The sequence below is a fragment of the Anomalospiza imberbis genome, chromosome 3 (genome assembly GCF_031753505.1).
Source record: "Anomalospiza imberbis isolate Cuckoo-Finch-1a 21T00152 chromosome 3, ASM3175350v1, whole genome shotgun sequence".
NCBI classification, from domain to species: domain Eukaryota; kingdom Metazoa; phylum Chordata; class Aves; order Passeriformes; family Viduidae; genus Anomalospiza; species Anomalospiza imberbis.
In genome coordinates, this window is record NC_089683.1 from 1,655,363 (window position 1) to 1,679,535 (window position 24,173).

Here is a 24,173-nt window from a genome sequence, read left to right on the forward strand (position 1 = left end):
CTCCATCCCAGTGTTCCCATATTCGACACTGCACCCATCCCACTGTTCCCATATCCAACACCGCGCCCATCCCAGTGTTCCCATATCCAGCACCGCACCCATCCCAGTGTTCCCATATCCGACACCGCACCCATCCCAGTGTTCCCATATCCGACACCGCACCCATCCCAGTGTTCCCATATCCAGCACCGCACCCATCCCAGTGTTCCCATATCCGACACCATCCCCATCCCAGTGTTCCCATATCCGACACCGCACCCATCCTAGTGTTCCCATATCCAGCACCGCACCCATCCCAGTGTTCCCATATCCGACACCGCACCCATCCCAGTGTTCCCATATCCGACACCGCACCCATCCCAGTGTTCCCATATCCGACACCATCCCCATCCCAGTGTTCCCATATCCAGCACCGCACCCATCCCAGTGTTCCCATATCCGACACCGCACCCATCCCAGTGTTCCCATATCCGACACCATCCCCATGCCAGTGTTCCCATATCCGACACCGCACCCATCCCAGTGTTCCCATATCCGACACCGCACCCATCCCAGTGTTCCCATATCCGACACCGCACCCATCCCAGTGTTCCCATATCCGACACCGCACCCATCCTAGTGTTCCCATATCCAGCACCGCAACCATCCCAGTGTTCCCATATCCGACACCGCACCCATCCCAGTGTTCCCATATCCGACACCGCACCCATCCCAGTGTTCCCATATCCAGCACCGCACCCATCCCAGTGTTCCCATATCCGACACCATCTCCATCCCAGTGTTCCCATATCCGACACCGCACCCATCCCAGTGTTCCCATATCCGACACCGCGCCCATCCCAGTGTTCCCATGTCCGACACCGCACCCATCCCAGTGTTCCCATATCCGACACCATCCCCATCCCAGTGTCCCCATATCCAGCACCGCACCCATCCCACTGTTCCCATATCCAGCACCGCACCCATCCCAGTGCTCCCATATCCGACACCATCTCCATCCCAGTGTTCCCATATTCGACACTGCACCCATCCCACTGTTCCCATATCCAACACCGCGCCCATCCCAGTGTTCCCATATCCAGCACCGCACCCATCCCAGTGTTCCCATATCCGACACCATCCCCATCCCAGTGCGCCCACATCCGACACCACACCCATCCCAGTGTTCCCATATCCAGCACCACACCCATCCCAGTGCTCCCATATCCGACACCGCACCCATCCCAGTGTTCCCATATCCAGCACCGCACCCATCCCAGTGTTCCCATATCCTGCACTGCACCCATCCCACTGTTCCCATATCCAGCACCGCACCCATCCCAGTGTTCCCATATCCTGCACCGCACCCATCCCAGTGTTCCCATATCCGACACCGCACCCATCCCAGTGTTCCCATATCCAGCACCGCACCCATCCCAGTGTTCCCATATCCGGCACCATCCCCATCCCAGTGTTCCCATATCCGACACCATCCCCATCCCAGTGTTCCCATATCCGACACCGCACCCATCCCAGTGTTCCCATATCCAGCACCGCACCCATCCCAGTGTTCCCATATCCGACACCGCACCCATCCCAGTGTTCCCATATCCGACACCGCACCCATCCCAGTGTTCCCATATCCGACACCATCCCCATCCCAGTGTTCCCATATCCAGCACCGCACCCATCCCAGTGTTCCCATATCCGACACCGCACCCATCCCAGTGTTCCCATATCCAGCACCGCACCCATCCCAGTGTTCCCATATCCAGCACCGCACCCATCCCAGTGTTCCCATATCCGACACCGCACCCATCCCAGTGTTCCCATATCCGACACCGCACCCATCCCAGTGTTCCCATATCCGACACCGCACCCATCCTAGTGTTCCCATATCCAGCACCGCACCCATCCCAGTGTTCCCATATCCGACACCGCACCCATCCCAGTGTTCCCATATCCGACACCGCACCCATCCCAGTGTTCCCATATCCAGCACCGCACCCATCCCAGTGTTCCCATATCCGACACCATCTCCATCCCAGTGTTCCCATATCCGACACCGCACCCATCCCAGTGTTCCCATATCCGACACCGCGCCCATCCCAGTGTTCCCATATCCGACACCGCACCCATCCCAGTGTTCCCATATCCGACACCATCCCCATCCCAGTGTTCCCATATCCAGCACCGCACCCATCCCACTGTTCCCATATCCAGCACCGCACCCATCCCAGTGCTCCCATATCCGACACCATCTCCATCCCAGTGTTCCCATATTCGACACTGCACCCATCCCACTGTTCCCATATCCAACACCGCGCCCATCCCAGTGTTCCCATATCCAGCACCGCACCCATCCCAGTGTTCCCATATCCGACACCGCACCCATCCCAGTGCGCCCACATCCGACACCACACCCATCCCAGTGTTCCCATATCCAGCACCGCACCCATCCCAGTGTTCCCATATCCGACACCATCCCCATCCCAGTGTTCCCATATCCGACACCATCCCCATCCCAGTGTTCCCATATCCGACACCGCACCCATCCCAGTGCGCCCACATCCGACACCACACCCATCCCAGTGTTCCCATATCCAGCACCACACCCATCCCAGTGCTCCCATATCCGACACCGCACCCATCCCAGTGTTCCCATATCCAGCACCGCACCCATCCCAGTGTTCCCATATCCTGCACTGCACCCATCCCACTGTTCCCATATCCAGCACCGCACCCATCCCAGTGTTCCCATATCCTGCACCGCACCCATCCCAGTGTTCCCATATCCGACACCGCACCCATCCCAGTGTTCCCATATCCAGCACCGCACCCATCCCAGTGTTCCCATATCCGGCACCATCCCCATCCCAGTGTTCCCATATCCGACACCATCCCCATCCCAGTGTTCCCATATCCGACACCGCACCCATCCTAGTGTTCCCATATCCAGCACCGCACCCATCCCAGTGTTCCCATATCCGACACCGCACCCATCCCAGTGTTCCCATATCCGACACCGCACCCATCCCAGTGTTCCCATATCCGACACCATCCCCATCCCAGTGTTCCCATATCCAGCACCGCACCCATCCCAGTGTTCCCATATCCGACACCGCACCCATCCCAGTGTTCCCATATCCAGCACCGCACCCATCCCAGTGTTCCCATATCCAGCACCGCACCCATCCCAGTGTTCCCATATCCGACACCGCACCCATCCCAGTGTTCCCATATCCGACACCGCACCCATCCCAGTGTTCCCATATCCGACACCGCACCCATCCTAGTGTTCCCATATCCAGCACCGCACCCATCCCAGTGTTCCCATATCCGACACCGCACCCATCCCAGTGTTCCCATATCCGACACCGCACCCATCCCAGTGTTCCCATATCCAGCACCGCACCCATCCCAGTGTTCCCATATCCGACACCATCTCCATCCCAGTGTTCCCATATCCGACACCGCACCCATCCCAGTGTTCCCATATCCGACACCGCGCCCATCCCAGTGTTCCCATATCCGACACCGCACCCATCCCAGTGTTCCCATATCCGACACCATCCCCATCCCAGTGTCCCCATATCCAGCACCGCACCCATCCCACTGTTCCCATATCCAGCACCGCACCCATCCCAGTGCTCCCATATCCGACACCATCTCCATCCCAGTGTTCCCATATTCGACACTGCACCCATCCCACTGTTCCCATATCCAACACCGCGCCCATCCCAGTGTTCCCATATCCAGCACCGCACCCATCCCAGTGTTCCCATATCCGACACCGCACCCATCCCAGTGCTCCCATATCCGACACCGCACCCATCCCAGTGTTCCCATATCCAGCACCACACCCATCCCAGTGTTCCCATATCCAGCACCGCACCCATCCCAGTGTTCCCATATCCGACACCGCACCCATCCCAGTGTTCCCATATCCGACACCGCACCCATCCCAGTGTTCCCATATCCAGCACCGCACCCATCCCAGTGTTCCCATATCCGACACCATCCCCATCCCAGTGTTCCCATATCCGACACCGCACCCATCCTAGTGTTCCCATATCCAGCACCGCACCCATCCCAGTGTTCCCATATCCGACACCGCACCCATCCCAGTGTTCCCATATCCGACACCGCACCCATCCCAGTGTTCCCATATCCGACACCATCCCCATCCCAGTGTTCCCATATCCAGCACCGCACCCATCCCAGTGTTCCCATATCCGACACCGCACCCATCCCAGTGTTCCCATATCCGACACCATCCCCATGCCAGTGTTCCCATATCCGACACCGCACCCATCCCAGTGTTCCCATATCCGACACCGCACCCATCCCAGTGTTCCCATATCCGACACCGCACCCATCCCAGTGTTCCCATATCCGACACCGCACCCATCCTAGTGTTCCCATATCCAGCACCGCACCCATCCCAGTGTTCCCATATCCGACACCGCACCCATCCCAGTGTTCCCATATCCGACACCGCACCCATCCCAGTGTTCCCATATCCAGCACCGCACCCATCCCAGTGTTCCCATATCCGACACCATCTCCATCCCAGTGTTCCCATATCCAACACCGCACCCATCCCAGTGTTCCCATATCCGACACCGCGCCCATCCCAGTGTTCCCATATCCGACACCGCACCCATCCCAGTGTTCCCATATCCGACACCATCTCCATCCCAGTGTTCCCATATCCAACACCGCACCCATCCTAGTGTTCCCATATCCTGCACCGCACCCATCCCAGTGTTCCCATATCCGACACCGCACCCATCCCAGTGTTCCCATATCCAGCACCGCACCCATCCCAGTGTTCCCATATCCGGCACCATCCCCATCCCAGTGTTCCCATATCCGACACCATCCCCATCCCAGTGTTCCCATATCCGACACCGCACCCATCCTAGTGTTCCCATATCCAGCACCGCACCCATCCCAGTGTTCCCATATCCGACACCGCACCCATCCCAGTGTTCCCATATCCGACACCGCACCCATCCCAGTGTTCCCATATCCGACACCATCCCCATCCCAGTGTTCCCATATCCAGCACCGCACCCATCCCAGTGTTCCCATATCCGACACCGCACCCATCCCAGTGTTCCCATATCCAGCACCGCACCCATCCCAGTGTTCCCATATCCAGCACCGCACCCATCCCAGTGTTCCCATATCCGACACCGCACCCATCCCAGTGTTCCCATATCCGACACCGCACCCATCCCAGTGTTCCCATATCCGACACCGCACCCATCCTAGTGTTCCCATATCCAGCACCGCACCCATCCCAGTGTTCCCATATCCGACACCGCACCCATCCCAGTGTTCCCATATCCGACACCGCACCCATCCCAGTGTTCCCATATCCAGCACCGCACCCATCCCAGTGTTCCCATATCCGACACCATCTCCATCCCAGTGTTCCCATATCCGACACCGCACCCATCCCAGTGTTCCCATATCCGACACCGCGCCCATCCCAGTGTTCCCATATCCGACACCGCACCCATCCCAGTGTTCCCATATCCGACACCATCCCCATCCCAGTGTTCCCATATCCAGCACCGCACCCATCCCACTGTTCCCATATCCAGCACCGCACCCATCCCAGTGCTCCCATATCCGACACCATCTCCATCCCAGTGTTCCCATATTCGACACTGCACCCATCCCACTGTTCCCATATCCAACACCGCGCCCATCCCAGTGTTCCCATATCCAGCACCGCACCCATCCCAGTGTTCCCATATCCGACACCGCACCCATCCCAGTGTTCCCATATCCGACACCGCACCCATCCCAGTGTTCCCATATCCGACACCGCACCCATCCCAGTGTTCCCATATCCAGCACCGCACCCATCCCAGTGTTCCCATATCCGACACCATCTCCATCCCAGTGTTCCCATATCCGACACCGCACCCATCCCAGTGTTCCCATATCCGACACCGCGCCCATCCCAGTGTTCCCATATCCGACACCGCGCCCATCCCAGTGTTCCCATATCCGACACCATCCCCATCCCAGTGTTCCCATATCCAGCACCGCACCCATCCCACTGTTCCCATATCCAGCACCGCACCCATCCCAGTGTTCCCATATCCAGCACCGCACCCATCCCAGTGTTCCCATATCCGACACCATCCCCATCCCAGTGCGCCCACATCCGACACCACACCCATCCCAGTGTTCCCATATCCAGCACCACACCCATCCCAGTGCTCCCATATCCGACACCGCACCCATCCCAGTGTTCCCATATCCAGCACCGCACCCATCCCAGTGTTCCCATATCCTGCACTGCACCCATCCCACTGTTCCCATATCCAGCACCGCACCCATCCCAGTGTTCCCATATCCTGCACCGCACCCATCCCAGTGTTCCCGTATCACACACCATCCCCATCCCAGTGTTCCCATATCCGACACTGCACCCATCCCAGTGTTCCCATATCCAGCACCGCACCCATCCCAGTGTTCCCATATACGACACCGCACCCATCCCAGTGTTCCCATATCCAGCACTGCACCCATCCCAGTGTTCCCATATCCAGCACCGCACCCATCCCAGTGTTCCCATATCCGGTACCGCACCCATCCCAGTGTTCCCATATCCGACACCATCCCCATGCCAGTGTTCCCATATCCGACACCGCACCCATCCCAGTGCTCCCATATCCGACACCGCACCCATCCCAGTGTTCCCATATCCAGCACTGCACCCATCCCAGTGTTCCCATATCCAGCACCGCACCCATCCCAGTGTTCCCATATCCGACACCGCACCCATCCCAGTGTTCCCATATCCAGCACCGCACCCATCCCAGTGTTCCCATATCCGACACCGCACCCATCCCAGTGTTCCCATATCCGACACCGCACCCATCCCAGTGTTCCCATATCCAGCACCGCACCCATTCCAGTGTTCCCATATCCGACACCATCCCCATCCCAGTGTTCCCATATCCGACACCGCACCCATCCCAGTGTTCCCATATCCAGCACCACACCCATCCCAGTGCTCCCATATCCAGCACCGCACCCATCCCAGTGTTCCCATATCCAGCACCGCACCCATCCCAGTGTTCCCATATCCGACACCGCACCCATCCCAGTGCTCCCATATCCGACACCGCACCCATCCCAGTGTTCCCATATCCAGCACCGCACCCATCCCAGTGTTCCCATATCCGACACCGCACCCATCCCAGTGCTCCCATATCCGACACCGCACCCATCCCAGTGTTCCCATATCCGACACCGCACCCATCCCAGTGTTCCCATATCCGACACCATCCCCATCCCAGTGTTCCCATATCCGACACCGCACCCATCCCAGTGTTCCCATATCCGACACCATCCCCATCCCAGTGTTCCCATATCCAGCACCGCACCCATCCCAGTGTTCCCATATCCAGAACCGCACCCATCCCAGTGTTCCCATATCCGACACCATCCCCATCCCAGTGTTCCCATATCCAGCACCGCACCCATCCCAGTGTTCCCATATCTGACACCATCTCCATCCCAGTGTTCCCATATCCAGCACCGCACCCATCCCAGTGTTCCCATATGTGACACCGCACCCATCCCAGTGTTCCCATATCCGACACCGCACCCATCCCAGTGTTCCCATATCCAACACTGTCCCCATCCCACTGTTCCCATATCCGACACCGCACCCATCCCAGTGTTCCCATATCCGACACCATCCCCATCCCAGTGTTCCCATATCCAACACCCTCCCCATCCCACTGTTCCCATATGTGACACTGTGTCTGTCCTGGCGTTCCCGTATCCCACACCCCCCCCCCATCCCAGTGTTCCTGTATCCCACACTGCCCCCATCCCAGCGTTCCCATATCCCACACCCCCCCCATCCCGGTGTTCCTGTATCCCACACCACCCCCATCCCATCATTCCCATACCCAACACTGTGTCCATCCTGGTGTTCCTACACCCAACACTGTCCCCATCCTGGTGTTCCCGTATCCCATGCCGTCCCCTTCCTGGTGTTCCCATATCTGACATTGTGTCCATCCCGGCATTCCCATATCACACACCACCCCCATCCCAGTGTTCCCAAACCTAACACCACGTCCATTCCGCTCTTCCCATATCCAATGACCCATTCCCGCGCCTCCACCACCCCCATCCCGGCGTTCCCGTATCCCACACCATGTCCATGCTGGTGTTCCCGTACCCTACACCGGTCCCATCCCGGCGTTCCCATACCCAACACTGTGTCCATCCAATGTTCCCATATCCCACACTGCCCCCATCCCGGCGTTCCCGTATCCCACACCATGTCCATGCTGGTGTTCCCGTACCCCACACCGGCCCCATCCCGGCGTTCCCATACCCAACACCGTGTCCATCCCGGTGTTCCTGTATCCCACACTGCCCCCATCCCGGCGTTCCCATACCTCACACCATGTCCATCCTGGCATTCCCATATCCCACACCGCCCCTATCCCGGCGTTCCTGTACCTCACACCATGTCCATCCTGGCATTCTCATACCCCACACCGCCCCCATCCCGGAATTCCTGTACCCCTCACCACCCCCATCCCGGCATTCCCGTATCCCATTCCCGGCGGCAGCCGCGGCAGCTGCGGAAGATGATCCAGCAGACGTTCCAGCAGTACGCGCTCCTGCGGGAAGAGGAGTGCATCCTGAAATTCCTGCACACCCTGGCCACCTTCGCCCCCATCGACCAGGAGAGCTTCCGCTGCCAGCTCGTCGTGCGTGCCCGGGAATGGGATACGGGAATGTGGGATACGGGAATGTGGGATACGGCATAGGGGATACGGGATACGGGATACGGGATGTGGGATACGGGATTTGGGATATGGGATACGGGATATGGAATATGAGAAATGGGATATGGGGTCTGGGATTTGGGATTTGGGATATGGGATAGGGGATATGGGATTTGGGATACGGAATAGGGGATATGGGATATGGAATAGGGGATACAGGATATGGAATATGAGATATGGGATACGGGGTTTGGGATTTGGGATATGAGATGTGAGATAGGGGATATGGGATTTGGGACACGGGATAGGGGATATGGGATATGGGATGTGGGATGTGGGATACGGGATATGGAATATGAGATATGGGATACGGGTTCTGGGATTTGGGATATGGGATGTGAGATAGGGGATATGGGATTTGGGATATGGGATACAGGATAGGGGATACGGGTATGGAATTTGGGATATGGGATATGGGATATGGGATAGGGGATATGAGATATGGGATATGGGATACAGGATACGGGATATGGATTACGTGATATGGGATATGGGATCTGGGATTTGGGATAAGGAATAGGGGATATGGAATATGGAATTTGAGATACTGGATATGGGATATGAGATAAAGGGATATGAGATATGAGATATGGGATATGGGATACAGGATAGGGGATATGGGATCTGGGATTTGGGGTACAGGATATGAGATATGGCAAACAGGATATTAGATATGGGATACGGAATATGGGATATGAGATAGGGGATACAGGATAGGGGACAGGGGATATGGGACACTGGATATGGGATATGGAATATTGGATGTGGGATAGGGGATACGGGATATGGGATATGAGAAACGGGATATGGAACATGGGATACAGGATACGGGATATGGGATATGAGATAGGGGATATGGAACATGGGATACTGGATATGGGATATGGAATATGGGATACAGGATACAGGATATGGGATATGAAACATAGGATGTGCGGTACGGGAAATGGGATTTGGGGTATGGGATATGGAACATGGGATATGGAATATGGGATATTGTGTACGGGATATGGGATACAGAATAGGGGATATGGGATGTGGAATATGGGATATGGGATACAGGATATGGGGCGAGGGGCTGGAGTTAGGTGGGGATGGGATGGGATGGGATACAGGATGGGATAATGGGATAATGGGATAATGGGATGGGATGGGATGCACTTGGAATGGACATGGGGGATGGCGACGGAATAGGGCGGAGCGAGGTGGAGCTGGGATGAGGACGGGGTTGGGATTTTATGGAGATGGGATAGGGATGGGACCTGCCCCTTGGGATGCCCCTCATCCCAAATCCCCTCCCGCTCCTGCTGCCCCCAGCAAGGATGGAACATCACCGTGGATCTGGTCATCGGCCCCAAGGGCATCCGCCAGGTGACCACCAAGGACGCCAAGGTGGGAATTCCGGGCTGGGAATCGGGAGCTCCCGCTCCGGGGTCGGCGGTTAAACTCACCGCCGATCAAATTCCCCACGAATTCCCCCTTCCCAGCCCACCTGCCTGGCGGAATTCCGGGATATCAAATCTATCCGGTGCTCCGGAGCGGAGGACGGCCAGGCTCTGCTGCAGCTGGGGCTCAGCGGGACACCCCAGGTGAGGAGTTGGGAGAGAATTCCTGGGAATGCCGAGTGGGAACCCTGCAGGTGGGGCAGGACTCGCTGGAATCTCCATCCCATGTCCCCTAAAAATCAGGAATGTTCCTGTTGCCGTCTCTTCCCGGGAACGCTTTGGGGTTGTCCTGGGTGTCTTGGAGTACTGGGAAGGGTGGTTATGGAAAACTGGGATTGCTGGTGGAGCGGGGAGGAGGGGGGACACCCCAATCCCACCCCCCCATCCCGGCATTCCCAAGTCGCTGGCGATCAAGACGTCATCGCTGGCCGAGGCGGAAAACATGGCCGACCTCATCGATGGCTACTGCCGGCTCCAGGGGGGCTCGGAGACGTCGCTCATTGTGTTCCCGAGGAAAGGTGGGAATCTGGGCAGGATGGGATGGGATGGGTAGAGTGGGAAACATGGGATGGGATCCATGGGATGGAGTGGGATAATGGGATGGGATCCATGGGATGAGATGGGATGGGATCCATGGGATGGGATCAATGGGATGGGATGGGATGGGATGGGATGGGATGGGATGGATGGGGTGGGAAACATGGGATGGGATCCATGGGATGGAGTGGGATAATGGGATGGGATCCATGGGATGAGATGGGATGGGATGGGATGGGATGGGATGGGATGGGATCCTGGGATGGGATGAGATGGGATCCATGGGATGGGATGGGATCCATGGGATGGGTTGGGATCCATGGGATGGGGTGGAAATTGGATGGGATGGGGTGGGGACAGGACGTTACGGGGATTGGGCAGGGTGGAATGGAATGGAATGGGATGGAATGGAATGGAATGGAATGGGGCTGGATGGGATAGGGATGGAGATGAGGATGGAATGGAGTGGGGTGGGATGGGATGGGATGGGGATGAAGATGGGGATGGGATGGCTTTTCATGGAATGGGATGGAGTGGGGTGAAATGGGATGGGGTGGGTGGGATGGGATGGGCATGGGAATACAAATGGTGTTGGAATGAGGTGGAGTGGATGGGATGAGGATGGGATTGGGATTGGGATTGGGATTGGGATTGGGATGGGAAGGGATTGGGATTGGGATAGGGATTGGGATTGGGATTGGGATTGGGATGGGATTGGGATGGGATTGGGATGGGAAGGGATTGGGACAGGACGAGACAAGACGGGATGGGATGGGATGAGGATAGGATCTGGATGGGAATGGGAATGGGATTGAGATTGGGATGGGACCTTACCCCATCCTCCCTGCAGATCGTGAGAAAAGGATCAGCCTCCCACAGATCCCAGCCCCGTGAGTGATCCCGACCTTTTCCCGGGATTCCCGGCCCCGGCGCGGGGTTGGGATCCCGCTCCGTACCCCCCACCCCGCTCCCTGACCCACTTCCCACCCTCAGGAATCTCGGGGAGAGGCAGTCCACGCTTTCCCACAGCGTCAGCGGGGGTGAGTTCGGCCTCTTCCCTCTTCCCACCATCCCGGGGGCGTGGGCAGGGATTTGGGACACATTCCATGTGGGATTCGGGAACGCTGGACACCCCCAGCTCATTTCCAGAGGGTTGGGATGCATCCAAGCATCCTGGAGGAGCACCAGACCCTCTGGAGGTGTTGGAAGACCGCCCACACCCACTGAGCTTCCTGATCCCATTCCCACATCCCGTTTTCCCCCAGATTCCGAAATTTACGCGGAAATCCTGGACGAATCCTCAAGGCCGAGATCCGGAAGTAGGTGCTTCCCTTGGGAATTCTCCAGCTGAGGTGCCCCAATTCCTCCTGCCCATCCCAAATTCCCGTTCCAGCTTCACCAAACCTCCGAGAAGGTCCTGGGGAAGCTGGGATGAGGCATGGGGTGGGATCCATGGATCATCATGGATGGAGAGGGCAGGATCCGTGGATCCATGGATCCTCATGGATGGAGAGGGCAGGATCCATGGATCCTCATGGATGGAGAGGGCAGGATCCATGGATCCTCATGGATGGATAGAGCAGGATCCATGGATCCTCATGGATGGAGAGGGCAGGATCCATGGATCCTCATGGATGGATAGAGCAGGATCCATGGATCCTCATGGATGGAGAGAGCAGGATCCATGGATCCTTGGTATGATGAAGAGAGCAGGATCCATAGATCCTCACCGATCCTCACGGATCCTGGTGGACAGAGAGGGTCGGTAGCCATGGACATCCCCTGGTTATTCCGGGCGGATCTTCCCATGGAACCTTCCGGGATCACGAAATCTCCTCCCTGTTCCCACCTCTGTCAAGTCCAGCACTTCGGAATCTCCCGGGACGACGTCGCGCTGGGCCGGATCCTGGGGGAAGGATTCTTCGGAGAGGTCTACGAGGGGATCTACACCACGCCCGTGAGATCCCCGCCCTCCCCTTCTCCGCCCCCCCCCCACCCCAAATCCCGGATCCCGCTTTGGGATGTCCCATTCCCGCTTTTCCTCCACCGAGCAGAAAGGGGAGCGGATCAACGTGGCCGTGAAGACCTGCAAGAAGGACTGTAGCCCGGAAAACCGGGATAAGTTCCTGAGCGAAGCCGGTATCCTGGGGGTCCTCGTGGGGTGTTTTTGGGATACTGAAGGTCCTGGTGGTTTTTTTTGGGATCCTGAGGGTCCTGCTGGGGTTTTTTGGGGTCATGAAGATCCTTCTGAGGTTTTTTGGGATCCCAAGGGTCCTGCTGGCGTTTTTTGGGATCTTGAAGATCCTTCTGGGGTTTTTTGGGATCATGAGGGTCCTTTTGGGGTTTTTTTTGGGATTCTGAGGGTCTTTTTGGGGTTTTTTTGGGGTCCCAAAGGTCTTGCCGAGGTTTTTTTGGGATGAAATCCTGTTCAGGGCTCCCATGGGGTGGAGGATGGCACAACCTTGTCCTGGCATCTCCCGGTGGCTTTTTGGGAACAAGGAGCCTTTGGAAATTCAAGGTGGAGGAAGAGGGAGTTGATCCATGGCTGGAAGCCTGGGATAGGATCCCAAAAACACTCGGATTATGGGAAGGGATTCTTGGAGGCTGGGGAGTCTGCTGGAATCCCTGGCTGAGGATGTCGATCCCTAAAAAACCAGGAGCTCCAATCCCTTTGGGAAATCCCTCCTGCTCCCACCTCCATCCCCCGCGCCAGGGATGGGGATTCCCCGGGATGGGGGAGGATCCGCCATCCCAAGGTGGGAATTCCACCATTCCCGCAGTGCTGATGAAGAAGCTGGACCACCCCCACATCGTGAAGCTCATCGGCATCGCCGAGGAGGAGCCCACCTGGATCATCATGGAGCTCTATCCCTACGGAGAGGTGCGATTATCCCATTCCCGAGCCCCTTCCCGATCCCGTTCCCGGTGTTCCGGCCACTGATCCCGCCGGGACCGTGCCGTTGCAGCTGGGCCAGTACCTGGAGCAGAACCGGCTGGGCCTGGCCGTGCCCACCCTGGTGCTCTACGCGCTGCAGGTCAGCAAGGCCCTGGCCTACCTGGAGGCTATCAACTGCGTCCACAGGTGAGGGGACGGGATTCGGGATGGGCTCGGAGCCCGATGGGATTCCGGGATGGGCGGGAGAAGGTGGGATCGCGGAGGGGTGGGATGGTGGGAGCTGGGAGTGGTCGCAGGGATGGGGAAGGGGTGGAGTCTTGGGGAAGCTGCGTTGGCCAGGTGAGGGTTCTTCTTCCCCATCCCATTATCCCATTATCCCATTATCCCATTATCCCATTATCCCATTATCCCATTATCCCATTATCCCATTATCCCATTATCCCATTATCCCATCCCATTATCCCATTACCCCATTATCCCATTATCCCATTATCCCATTATCCCATTATCCCATTATCCCATCCCATTATCCCATTATCCCATTATCCCATTACCCCATTATCCCATTATCCCATTACCTCATCCCATTATCCTATTATCCCATTATCCCATTATCCCATCCCATTATCCCATTATCCCATTATCCCATTATCCCATTATCCCATTACCCCATTATCCCATTATCCCATTATCCCATTATCCCATTATCCCATTATCCCATCCCATTACCCCATTATCCCATTATCCCATTATCCCATTATCCTATTATCCCATTATCCCATTATCCCATTATCCCATTATCCCGTTATCCTGTTATCCCATTATCCTGTTATCCCATTATCCCATTATCCCATTATTCCATTACCTCATCCCATTATCCTATTATCCCATTATCCTATTATCCCATTATCCCATTATCCCATTATCCCATTATCCCATTATCCCATTATCCCATTATCCCATCCCATTATCCCATTATCCTGTTATCCCATTATCCCATTATCCCATTATCCCATTATCCCATCCCATTATCCCATTATCCTGTTATCCCATTATCCCATTATCCCATTATTCCATTACCTCATCCCATTATCCTATTATCCCATTATCCCATTATCCCATTATCCCATTATCCCATTATCCCATTATCCCATTATCCCATTACCCCATTATCCCATTATCCCATTATCCCATTATCCCATCCCATTATCCCATTATCCCATTATCCCATTATCCCATTATCCCATTATCCCATTACCCCATTATCCCATTATCCCATTATCCCATTATTCCATTATCCCATCCCATTACCCCATTATCCCATTATCCCATCCCATTATCCCATCCCATCCCATTATCCCATTATCCCGTTATCCTTTCATGCCATTATCCCAAATCCCAAATCCCATATCCCAAATCCCATTCTATCCCTTTATCCCATTATCCCATCCCATATCCCAAATCCCATATCCCATCCCATTATCCCATCATCCCATTATCCCATTTTCTCATTATCCCATACCCCAAATCCCATATCTTAAATCCTATCCTATCTCGTTGTCCCATCCCATTATCCCATTATCTCATTATCCCATCCCATACCCCAAATCCCATATCCCAAATCCTATCGTAGCCCATTATGCCATCCTATCCCATTATCCCATTATCCCATTACCCCATATCCCAAATCCCATATTCCAAATTCCATCCTGTCCCATTATCTCAGTATCCCATCCCATATCCCAAATCCCAAATCTCATATCCTAAATCCCTTCCTATCCCATCATCCCATTATCCCATTATCCCATATCTCAAATTCCATCCTATCCCATTATCCCATTATCCCATTATCCCATTATCCCATACCCCAAATCCCATATCCCAAATCCTATCCTATCCCATTATGCCATGCTATCCCATTATCCCATTATCCCATATCCCAAATCCCATATCTCATATCCTAAATCCCATCCTATCCCATCATCCCATTATCCCATTATGCCATATACCAAATCCCATATCCCAAATTCCAACTCCCATCCTATCCCATCATCCCATCATCCCATCATTATCCCATTATCCCATATCCCAAATCCCATATCCCAAATCCCATCCTATCCCATCATCCCATCATTATCCCATCATTATCCCAAATCCCGTTATCCCCTCTCCCGACCCAAGGCTTTCCGTCCCCGCAGGGACATTGCCGTCCGGAACATCCTGGTGGCCTCTCCGGAATGCGTCAAACTCGGAGATTTCGGGCTCTCCCGCTACATCGAGGATGAGGAATACTACAAAGGTAGGATCCCGCGGGATCAGGGATCCCGTGGATTCCTCCCGATGGCCGGGAAAGGGGGCGGAGATCGGGATCGTTCCTGGATCCGGATCATTCCTGGATCCGGATCATTCCTGGATCGTTCCAGCTTCCGTCACCCGCCTTCCCATCAAGTGGATGTCTCCGGAATCCATCAACTTCCGGCGCTTCACCACGGCCAGCGACGTCTGGATGTTCGGTGCGTGCTGGGATCTTCGGGATCGGGATGGAGCGGGATCCTGGGATTCAGAATGGGATCCCAGAATTCGTCGTCATGGAGTGGGATCCTGGGATTGATCCGCTTCCTGTGGCATGGGGTGGGATCCTGGGATTGATCCGCTTCCCGTGGTGTGGGATCCTGAGATGCAAAATGGAATCCCGGAATCCATCATCATGGGGTGGGATCCTGGGATTGATCCACTTCCCGGGGTGTGGGGTGGGATCCTGGGATTGATCCACTTCTCGGGGTGTGGGGCGGGATTCTGGGGTTCAGAATGGGATCCCAGAATTCATCATCACGGAGTGGGATCCTGGGATTGATCCACTTCCCATGGGATCGAGCAGAATCCCGGGATTGATCCGTTTCCCATGGCACGCACAAGGACAAATCCCGCTCTGGAATTTCCCAGCTCCAGATTATCCCATTTTTTTCCCTGGGAGAAACCCTCCCAGGGAAGGCCTTCCATTCACCCATCCTTCGGTGCTTCCTCCTCCTCATCCAGGGATTTTAGGGAAGCTGTGGGATGAGCTAAACTCTCCCCTCTCCAAAAAATCCCTGTCTCCAGCCCCTCTGGAATCAGGAACCCCGTGTGTCCCACCACAAAGCTCCACCAGATCCCACCCCCCGCCCAAAAAAAAAAAAAGGGAAGTGGCGGATTCCCGGGAATTCCGGTGGTTTGAGGTTGTCCCGGTTGCTCCCGCAGCCGTGTGCATGTGGGAGATCCTGAGCTACGGGAAGCAGCCGTTCTTCTGGCTGGAAAACAAGGATGTGATCGGAGTCCTGGAGAAGGGGGATCGGCTCCCGAAACCCGACCTGTGCCCGCCTGTCCTCTACACGCTCATGACGCGCTGCTGGGACTACGATCCCGGGGAGAGGCCCAAATTCCAGGAGCTGGTCTGCAGCCTGAGGTGAGCCTGGAATGCTGGAGGGTCCGTGGAAGGGGTGGGAATTTTGCAGGGGAAAAATCAAGGAAAAGTTTGGGATCAGGAGTTTTTATGGAAAAGTTTGGGTTTAGAAACTTTGCCAGGAAGCGAAATGCTCCAAAGGTTCTCCAAGGCTGGAAATTCTGGAGGATCCTTGGAGGGATGGAGAATTGGGAATGTGGATGAAAAATCTGGGAAAAGTGTGGGATCGGGAGATTTTGTGGAAAAGTTTGGGTCTTGACACTTTCCTGAGAAGCGAAATGCTCCAAAGGACCTCCAAGGGTGGGAATTCTGGAGTGGGATGGAGAAGTGGGAATGTGGTGGAAAAATCTGGGAAAAACTTCGGAGATGGATTGGTGGGAATGTGGTGGAGAAATCTTGGAAAACCTTGGGATCAAGAGGATTTGTGGAAATTTTGGGCTTGGAGGAGCATCGGAGACCCTTTGGAAGGGGATGGGATGGAAGGGCTTTGCTTCCCGGGAAAGGTTCTCCAAAGGGTCTCCAAGGCTTCTCCAAGACCAAATTCCAGGAGCTGCTCTGCAGCCTGAGGTGAGCCCGGAATGCTGGAGGATCCGTGGAAGGGGTGGGAATTTTGCAGGGGAAAAATCAAGGAAAAGTTTGGGATCGGGAGTTTTTATGGAAAAGTTTGGGTTTAGAGACTTTGCCGGGAAGCGAAATGCTCCAAAGGTTCTCCAAGGGTGGGAATTCTGGAGGATCCTTGGAGGGATGGAGAATTGGGAATGTGGACGAAGAATCTGGGAAAAGTGTGGGATCGGGAGTTTTTATGGAAAAGTTTGGGTTTTGGCCCTTTCCTGAGAAGCGAAATGCTCCAAAGGACCTCCAAGGGTGGGAATTCTGGAGTGGGATGGAGAAGTGGGAATGTGGTGGAAAAATCTGGGAAAAACTTCGGAGATGGATTGGTGGGAATGTGGTGGAGAAATCTTGGAAAACCTTGGGATCAAGAGGATTTGTGGAAATTTTGGGCTTGGAGGAGCATCGGAGACCCTTTGGAAGGGGATGGGATGGAAGGGCTTTGCTTCCCGGGAAAGGTTCTCCAAAGGGTCTCCAAGGCTTCTCCAAGACCAAATTCCAGGAGCTGCTCTGCAGCCTGAGGTGAGCCCGGAATGCTGGAGGGTCCGTGGAAGGGGTGGGAATTTTGCAGGGGAAAAATCAAGGAAAAGTTTGGGATCAGGAGTTTTTATGGAAAAGTTTGGGTTTAGAAACTTTGCCAGGAAGCGAAATGCTCCAAAGGTTCTCCAAGGGTGGGAATTCTGGAGGATCCTTGGAGGGATGGAGGGTTGGGAATGTGGACGAAAAATCTGGGAAAAGTGTGGGATCGGGAGTTTTTGTGGAAAAGTTTGGGTTTTGGCCCTTTCCTGAGAAGCGAAATGCTCCAAAGGACCTCCAAGGGTGGGAATTCTGGAGTGGGATGGAGAAGTGGGAATGTGGTGGAAAAATCTGGGAAAAACTTCGGAGATGGATTGGTGGGAATGTGGTGGAGAAATCTTGGAAAACCTTGGGATCAAGAGGATTTGTGGAAATTTTGGGCTTGGAGGAGCATCGGAGACCCTTTGGAAGGGGATGGGATGGAAGGGCTTTGCTTCCCGGGAAAGGTTCTCCAAAGGGTCTCCAAGGCTTCTCCAAACCCAAATTCCAGGAGTTGCTCTGCAGCCTGAGGAGAGCCCGGAATGCTGGAGGGTCCGTGGAAGGGGTGGGAATTTTGCAGGGGAAAAATCAAGGAAAAGTTTGGGATCAGGAGTTTTTATGGAAAAGTTTGGGTTTAGAGACTTTGCCAGGAAGCTAAATGCTCCAAAGGATCTCCAAGGGTGGGAATTCTGGAGTGGGATGGAGAAGTGGGAATGTGGTGGAAAAATCTGGGAAAAACTTCAGAGATGGATTGGTGGGAATGTGGTGGAGAAATCTTGGAAAACCTTGGGATCAAGAGGTTTTGTGGAAAAGTCTGGGCTTGGAGGAGCATCGGAGACCCTTTGGAAGGGGATGGGATTGATGGGCTTTGCTTCCTGGGAAAGGGAATTTTCAGGGAATTCTGCTCCCACATCTCACCGGGATCAGCCGTGGGAATTCCGCTCTCCTCCCACTCCCATCCCTCCCATCCTCCTTGGCGTTTTCCATCCCGGCTCTCCGGGCTGTGGGAAATTCCCGGGAATTCCCGGGATCGTCACCTCCTTGTCCCCTCCCCCGCGCAGTGACATTTACCTGATGGAGAAGGAGCTGGCCAAGGAGCAGGAGAGGAACAACCGGCACCGCCCTCCCAAAATCCTGGAGCCGCCGGCATTCCAGGAGCCGCCTCCCAAGGTTGGGACAGGATGGGACGGGTGGGATGCAAATTAGGGATTTCCCGGATGGGATCCGGAGGAATTCCCGCCTTTCTCCCATTCCCGCAGCCCAGCAGGCCCATGTACAAGCCGCCATCCCAGAATAACCTCCTGGCTCCCAAGCTGCAATTCCAGGTGAGGCTGCGGGGCCGGAGAATCCCACAGGGATTTGGGACAGGGCGGTGAGGATGGGAGATCCCGGGAATCTCGTGGATTTTGGGATCGGACGTGCTCCACGCCACCATTCCAAGCGAGGCGCAGCTTCCGGGCTCTGGGTTGTGTCCGCTGGGAATCCCGGAGTCGTTGAGGTTGGAAAAGCTCTTGGAGACCTTGGAGTCCAACCATTCCCACCCCGGATCCGCGTCCCCCCTAATCCACGTGGATTTGAATCCATCCAGGAATTCCGGGGATTCTTCCGGGGCGGGATGGGTTTTCCATGCAGGAATTATTCCCGATATCCCATAAACCTCCCCTGGCACAGTTCCCTCATCCCATCTCTCCTTCCCCGGGAGCAGATCCCGATCCCTCCTGGCAGGGAATTCCAGAGGGAATTTCCCTCTTTTTTTCGAGGCTGAGCACTCCCATATCCTTCAGCCATTCCCGATTTTTCGGGAAGAGCCTCTGAAGCTCTTGGGAGGCCAGAATATCCCAAAATATTCCAAAATATCCCAAATTATCCTAAATATCCCAAAATATTCCAAAATATCCCAAAATATTCCAAGCCCACTTTTAGGACGAGGCTGATCCTTATCTGGGATGCCTCCCGGCACAATTCCCACTCTTCAGAGGTCAGAATCTCCCAAAATATCACAGAATATCCCAAAATTTTCCAAGCCCACTTTTAGGATGAGGCCGATTCCGATCCGGGACAGCTCCTGGCGCAATTCCCGCTCTTCGGATCCCAGAATATCCCAAAATATTCCAAAATATTCTAAAATATTCTAAAATACTAGAAAATACCCCAAAATATCCCAAAATATTCCAAGCCCACTTTTAGGACGAGGCCGATCCCCATCCGGGTTGGCTCCCGGCACAATTCCTGCTCTTTGGAGTCCAGAATATCCCAAATTTTCCCAAATTATGCCAAAATATCCCAAAATATTCCAAGCCCACTTTTAGGACGAGGCCAATCCCGATCTGGGATGGCTCCCGGCGCAATTCCCACTCTTCAGAGGCCAGAATCTCCGAAAATATCCCAAAATATCCCAAAACATCCCAAAATATTTGAAAACATCCCAACATGTTAAAAAATATCCTGAAATATCCCAAAATATTCTAAGCCCACTTTTAGGACGAGGCCAATCCCGATCTGGGACTCCTCCCAGTGCAATTCCCGCTCTTCGGAGGTGAAAATCTCCGAAAATCTCCCGAATTATCCCAAATTAACCCAAAATATCCCAAAATATCCCAAAATATTCCAAGCCCACTTTTAGGACGAGGCCAATCCCGATCCAGGACGGCTCCTGGCGCGATTCCTACTCCTCAGAGGCCGGAATATTCCAAAATATCCCCAAACATCCCAAAATATCCCAAAATATTGCAAGCCCACTTTTAGGACGAGGCCGATCCCGATCCAGCACGCCTCCCGGCACAATTCCCGCTCTTCCCGCGCTCCCGCTCCGTCCGTGTGTCCGCGCTAACCCCTTCCCATGGGCTTCTCTCGCGCCTGCGCCGCTCCCGCCGCCGCTCCCGCCGAATTCCCAAATTCCCAGGTTCCGGAGGGGCTCTGTGCCAGCTCTCCCACCCTCGCCAGTCCCGCCGAGTACCAGAGCCCGGCAAATTCCCGGCGCACTCCGCCTCCCAGCCGGCACAACGTCTTCAAGCGCCACAGCATGAGGGTAAGCCCGGAATTCCCGCTGGGATTTGGCGTCTGGAGGAATTCCCAATCCTCAAAAACCCTCCCATTGCTGGAACCCGCTTCCCGTTGGGATTCACCATCTGGAGGCCTTCCCAATCCTCAAAAATTGTCCCGTTGGAGGAATTCCCAATCCTCAAAGATCCCGTTGTTGGGATCTGCTTCCCGCCGGGATTTGGCATCCAGAGGCCTTCCCAATCCTCAAAAATTGCCCCGTTGGGATCCATTGGAATCCTCTTCCTGTTGGGATTCGGCATCCGGAGGAATTCCCAATCCTCAGAAATCCTCCCGTTTTTGGGATCCACTTCCCAGTGGGATTTGGTATCTGGAGGCCTTCCCAATCCTCAAAAATGGTCCTGTTTTTGGGATCCATTGGGATCCTCTTCCCATTGGGATTTGGGATCCAGAGGCCTTCCGAAGCCTCAAAATTCGTCCCGAATTTGGGATCCACTTCCTGTTGGGATTCTCCCTCTGGAAGTCTTCCCAATCCTCAAAAATTGTCCATTGGAGGAATTCCCCATCCTCATTGTTGGGATCCTCTTCCCGTTGGGATTTGGGATCCAGAGGCCTTCCCAATCCTAAAAATTGTCCTGTGTTTGGGATCCACTTCCCATTGGAATTCAGCATCCGAAGCTCTTCCCAATCATCAAAAATTGACCCATTAGAGGAATTCCCAGTCCTCAAAGATCCTGTTGTAGGGATCCTCTTCCCGTTGGGATTTGGCATCCAGAGCTCTTCCCAATCCTCAAAAATCCTAATGTTGGAGGAATTCCCAATCCTCAAAAACTGTCCCAGTGTTGGAATCCTCTTTCCGTTGGGATTCGGCATCTGTAGTCCTTCCCAATCCTCAAAAATCCTCCCATTGTTGAGATCCACTTCCTGTTGGGATTCAGCATCCGGAGGCCTTCCCAGTCCTCAAAAATCTTCTCTTTGGGATCTACTTCCTGTTGGAATTTGGGACCCGGAGGTCTTCCCAATCCTCATAAATCATCCCGGTGTTGGGATCCACTTCCCGCTGGGATTCGGCATCCGGAGTCCTTCCCAATCCTCAAAAATTGTCCTGTTTTTGGGATCCACTTCCCAGTGGGATTCAGCATCCGGAGGTCTTCCCAACCCTCAAAAACCATCCCAGTGGAATTCGGCATCCAGAGGTCTTCCTAATCCTCAAAAATCATCCCGTTTTTGGGATCCTCTTCCTGTTGGGATTTGGCATCCAGAGGCCTTCCCAATCCTCAGAAATCCTCCAAATGGGATTCGGCATCCGGAGGCCTTCCCAATCCTCAAAAATTGTCCTATTTTTGGGATCTACTTCCCAGTGGGATTCACCATCTGGAGGTCTTCCCAATCCTCAAAAAATTGTCCCGTGTCTGGGATCCACTGGAATCCACTTCCCATTGGGATTCGGCATCCAGAGGCCTTCCCAATCCTCAGACATGGTCCTGTGTTTGGGATCTACTTCCCATTGGGATTCAGCATCCAGAGGTTTTCCCAATCTTCCAAAATTGTCCCGTTGGAGGAATTCCCAATCCTCAAAGAGCCCTCAAAGAGCACATTGTTTGGATCCTCTTCCCGTTGGGATTTGGGACCCGGAGGTCTTCTCAATCCTAATAAATCATCCTGGTGTTGGGATCCGCTTCCTGTTGGGATTCACCATCTGGAGGTCTTCCCAATCCTCAAAAAATTGTCCCGTGTCTGGGATCCACTTCCTGTTGGGATTTGGCATCCAGAGACCTTCCCAATCCCCAAAAATCAACCCATTTTTGGGATCCACTTCCCAGTGGGATTCGGCATCCGGAGCTCTTCCTAATCCTCAAAAAGGGTCCTGTTGGAGGAATTCCCAATCCTCAAAAACCATCCTGGTGTTGGGATCCTCTTCCCGGTGGGATTCGGCATCCGGAGTCCTTCCCAATCCTCAAAAACCGTCCTGGTGTTGGGATCCTCTTCCCGGTGGGATTCGGCATCCGGAGTCCTTCCCAATCCTCAAAAACCGTCCTGGTGTTGGGATCCTCTTCCCGGTGGGATTCGGCATCCGGAGTCCTTCCCAATCCTCAAAAACCGTCCTGGTGTTGGGATCCTCTTCCCGTTGGGATTTGGGATCTGGAGATCATCCCAATCCTCAAAAACCTTCTCATTTTTGGAATCCGCTTCCCGCTGCTGCTTCCCGCTGCTTCCCGCTGCTCCTGGCTCGATGTTGGATCCATGGGAAGATCAAATCCCATTCCTGATGGAAGGCTCGATCTTTGGGATGTCTCCATCTATCCCCTCCCCGTGTCCTGGATTTTCTTGCATGGCATTCCCAAAAAAACGAGCATGGAATGGGTTTCGAGTCGCTCCTCGTGCTCCCGCCTTGGGATCCCACCTGAAATTCCAGAGGGGGATTTTTCCAGCTGGTTGTGGTCCCAAAATTCCCCTGGGAATTGGGATGCTCCGGCTGCAGCTGCCTCTCCTTGCTGGAAACCCAATTTCCCCATTTTCCCCTATTTTTCCCTCATTTTCCCCATTTTCCCCTATTTTTCCCGCCTTTTCCCCGTTTTCCCCCATTTCCCCCTCGTTTTTCCTCCTTTTCCTTCTTTTCCCCTACATTTCTCCTCTTTTTCCCAACTTTTGCCCACCTTTTCCCCCTCCTTTCCCCCATTTTCTCCCCATTTTCTCCCATTTTCTCCCATTTTCTCCTATTTCCCCCCTTTTCCCCTTTTTCTCCCCTTTCCCCCGTCCATTATTTCCCTCTTTTCCCATTTCCCCCATTTTTCCCTTTTCTGCCCTTTTTCCTTTTTTTCATCCCAATTTTCCCCCTTTTTCCCCTTTTCTGTCCTTTTTCCTTTTTT

At 54.4% G+C, this 24,173-nt stretch overlaps 1 protein-coding gene across 1 annotated transcript; it reads left to right on the forward strand.

Moving 5' to 3' along the window:
• The first annotated feature begins 8,603 nt into the window (after nucleotides 1–8,603).
• On the forward strand, nucleotides 8,604–22,509 carry LOC137471953 (protein-tyrosine kinase 2-beta-like). Its single transcript, XM_068186660.1, has 18 exons — nucleotides 8,604–8,744; nucleotides 10,140–10,214; nucleotides 10,310–10,411; nucleotides 10,668–10,785; nucleotides 11,655–11,694; nucleotides 11,798–11,844; nucleotides 12,070–12,123; nucleotides 12,664–12,761; nucleotides 12,859–12,943; nucleotides 13,585–13,685; nucleotides 13,771–13,886; nucleotides 15,899–15,999; nucleotides 16,124–16,213; nucleotides 16,938–17,142; nucleotides 19,365–19,473; nucleotides 19,563–19,628; nucleotides 21,206–21,416; nucleotides 22,433–22,509. The coding sequence occupies exons 1-18, from the start codon at nucleotides 8,622–8,624 to the stop codon at nucleotides 22,507–22,509; spliced, it is 1,818 nt and encodes a 605-aa protein (XP_068042761.1). The 5' UTR covers nucleotides 8,604–8,621.
• The last annotated feature ends 1,664 nt before the right edge of the window (nucleotides 22,510–24,173 follow it).

Bases quoted from the DNA above. Each gene is read 5' to 3' on its own strand.
- LOC137471953 (XM_068186660.1), top strand. From the start codon at position 8,622: ATGATCCAGCAGACGTTCCAGCAGTACGCGCTCCTGCGGGAAGAGGAG. The intron at 8,745-10,139 runs GTGCGTGCCCGG...TGCTGCCCCCAG, and splicing joins GCTTCCGCTGCCAGCTCGTC to CAAGGATGGAACATCACCGT. The intron at 19,474-19,562 runs GTTGGGACAGGA...CCATTCCCGCAG, and splicing joins TCCAGGAGCCGCCTCCCAAG to CCCAGCAGGCCCATGTACAA.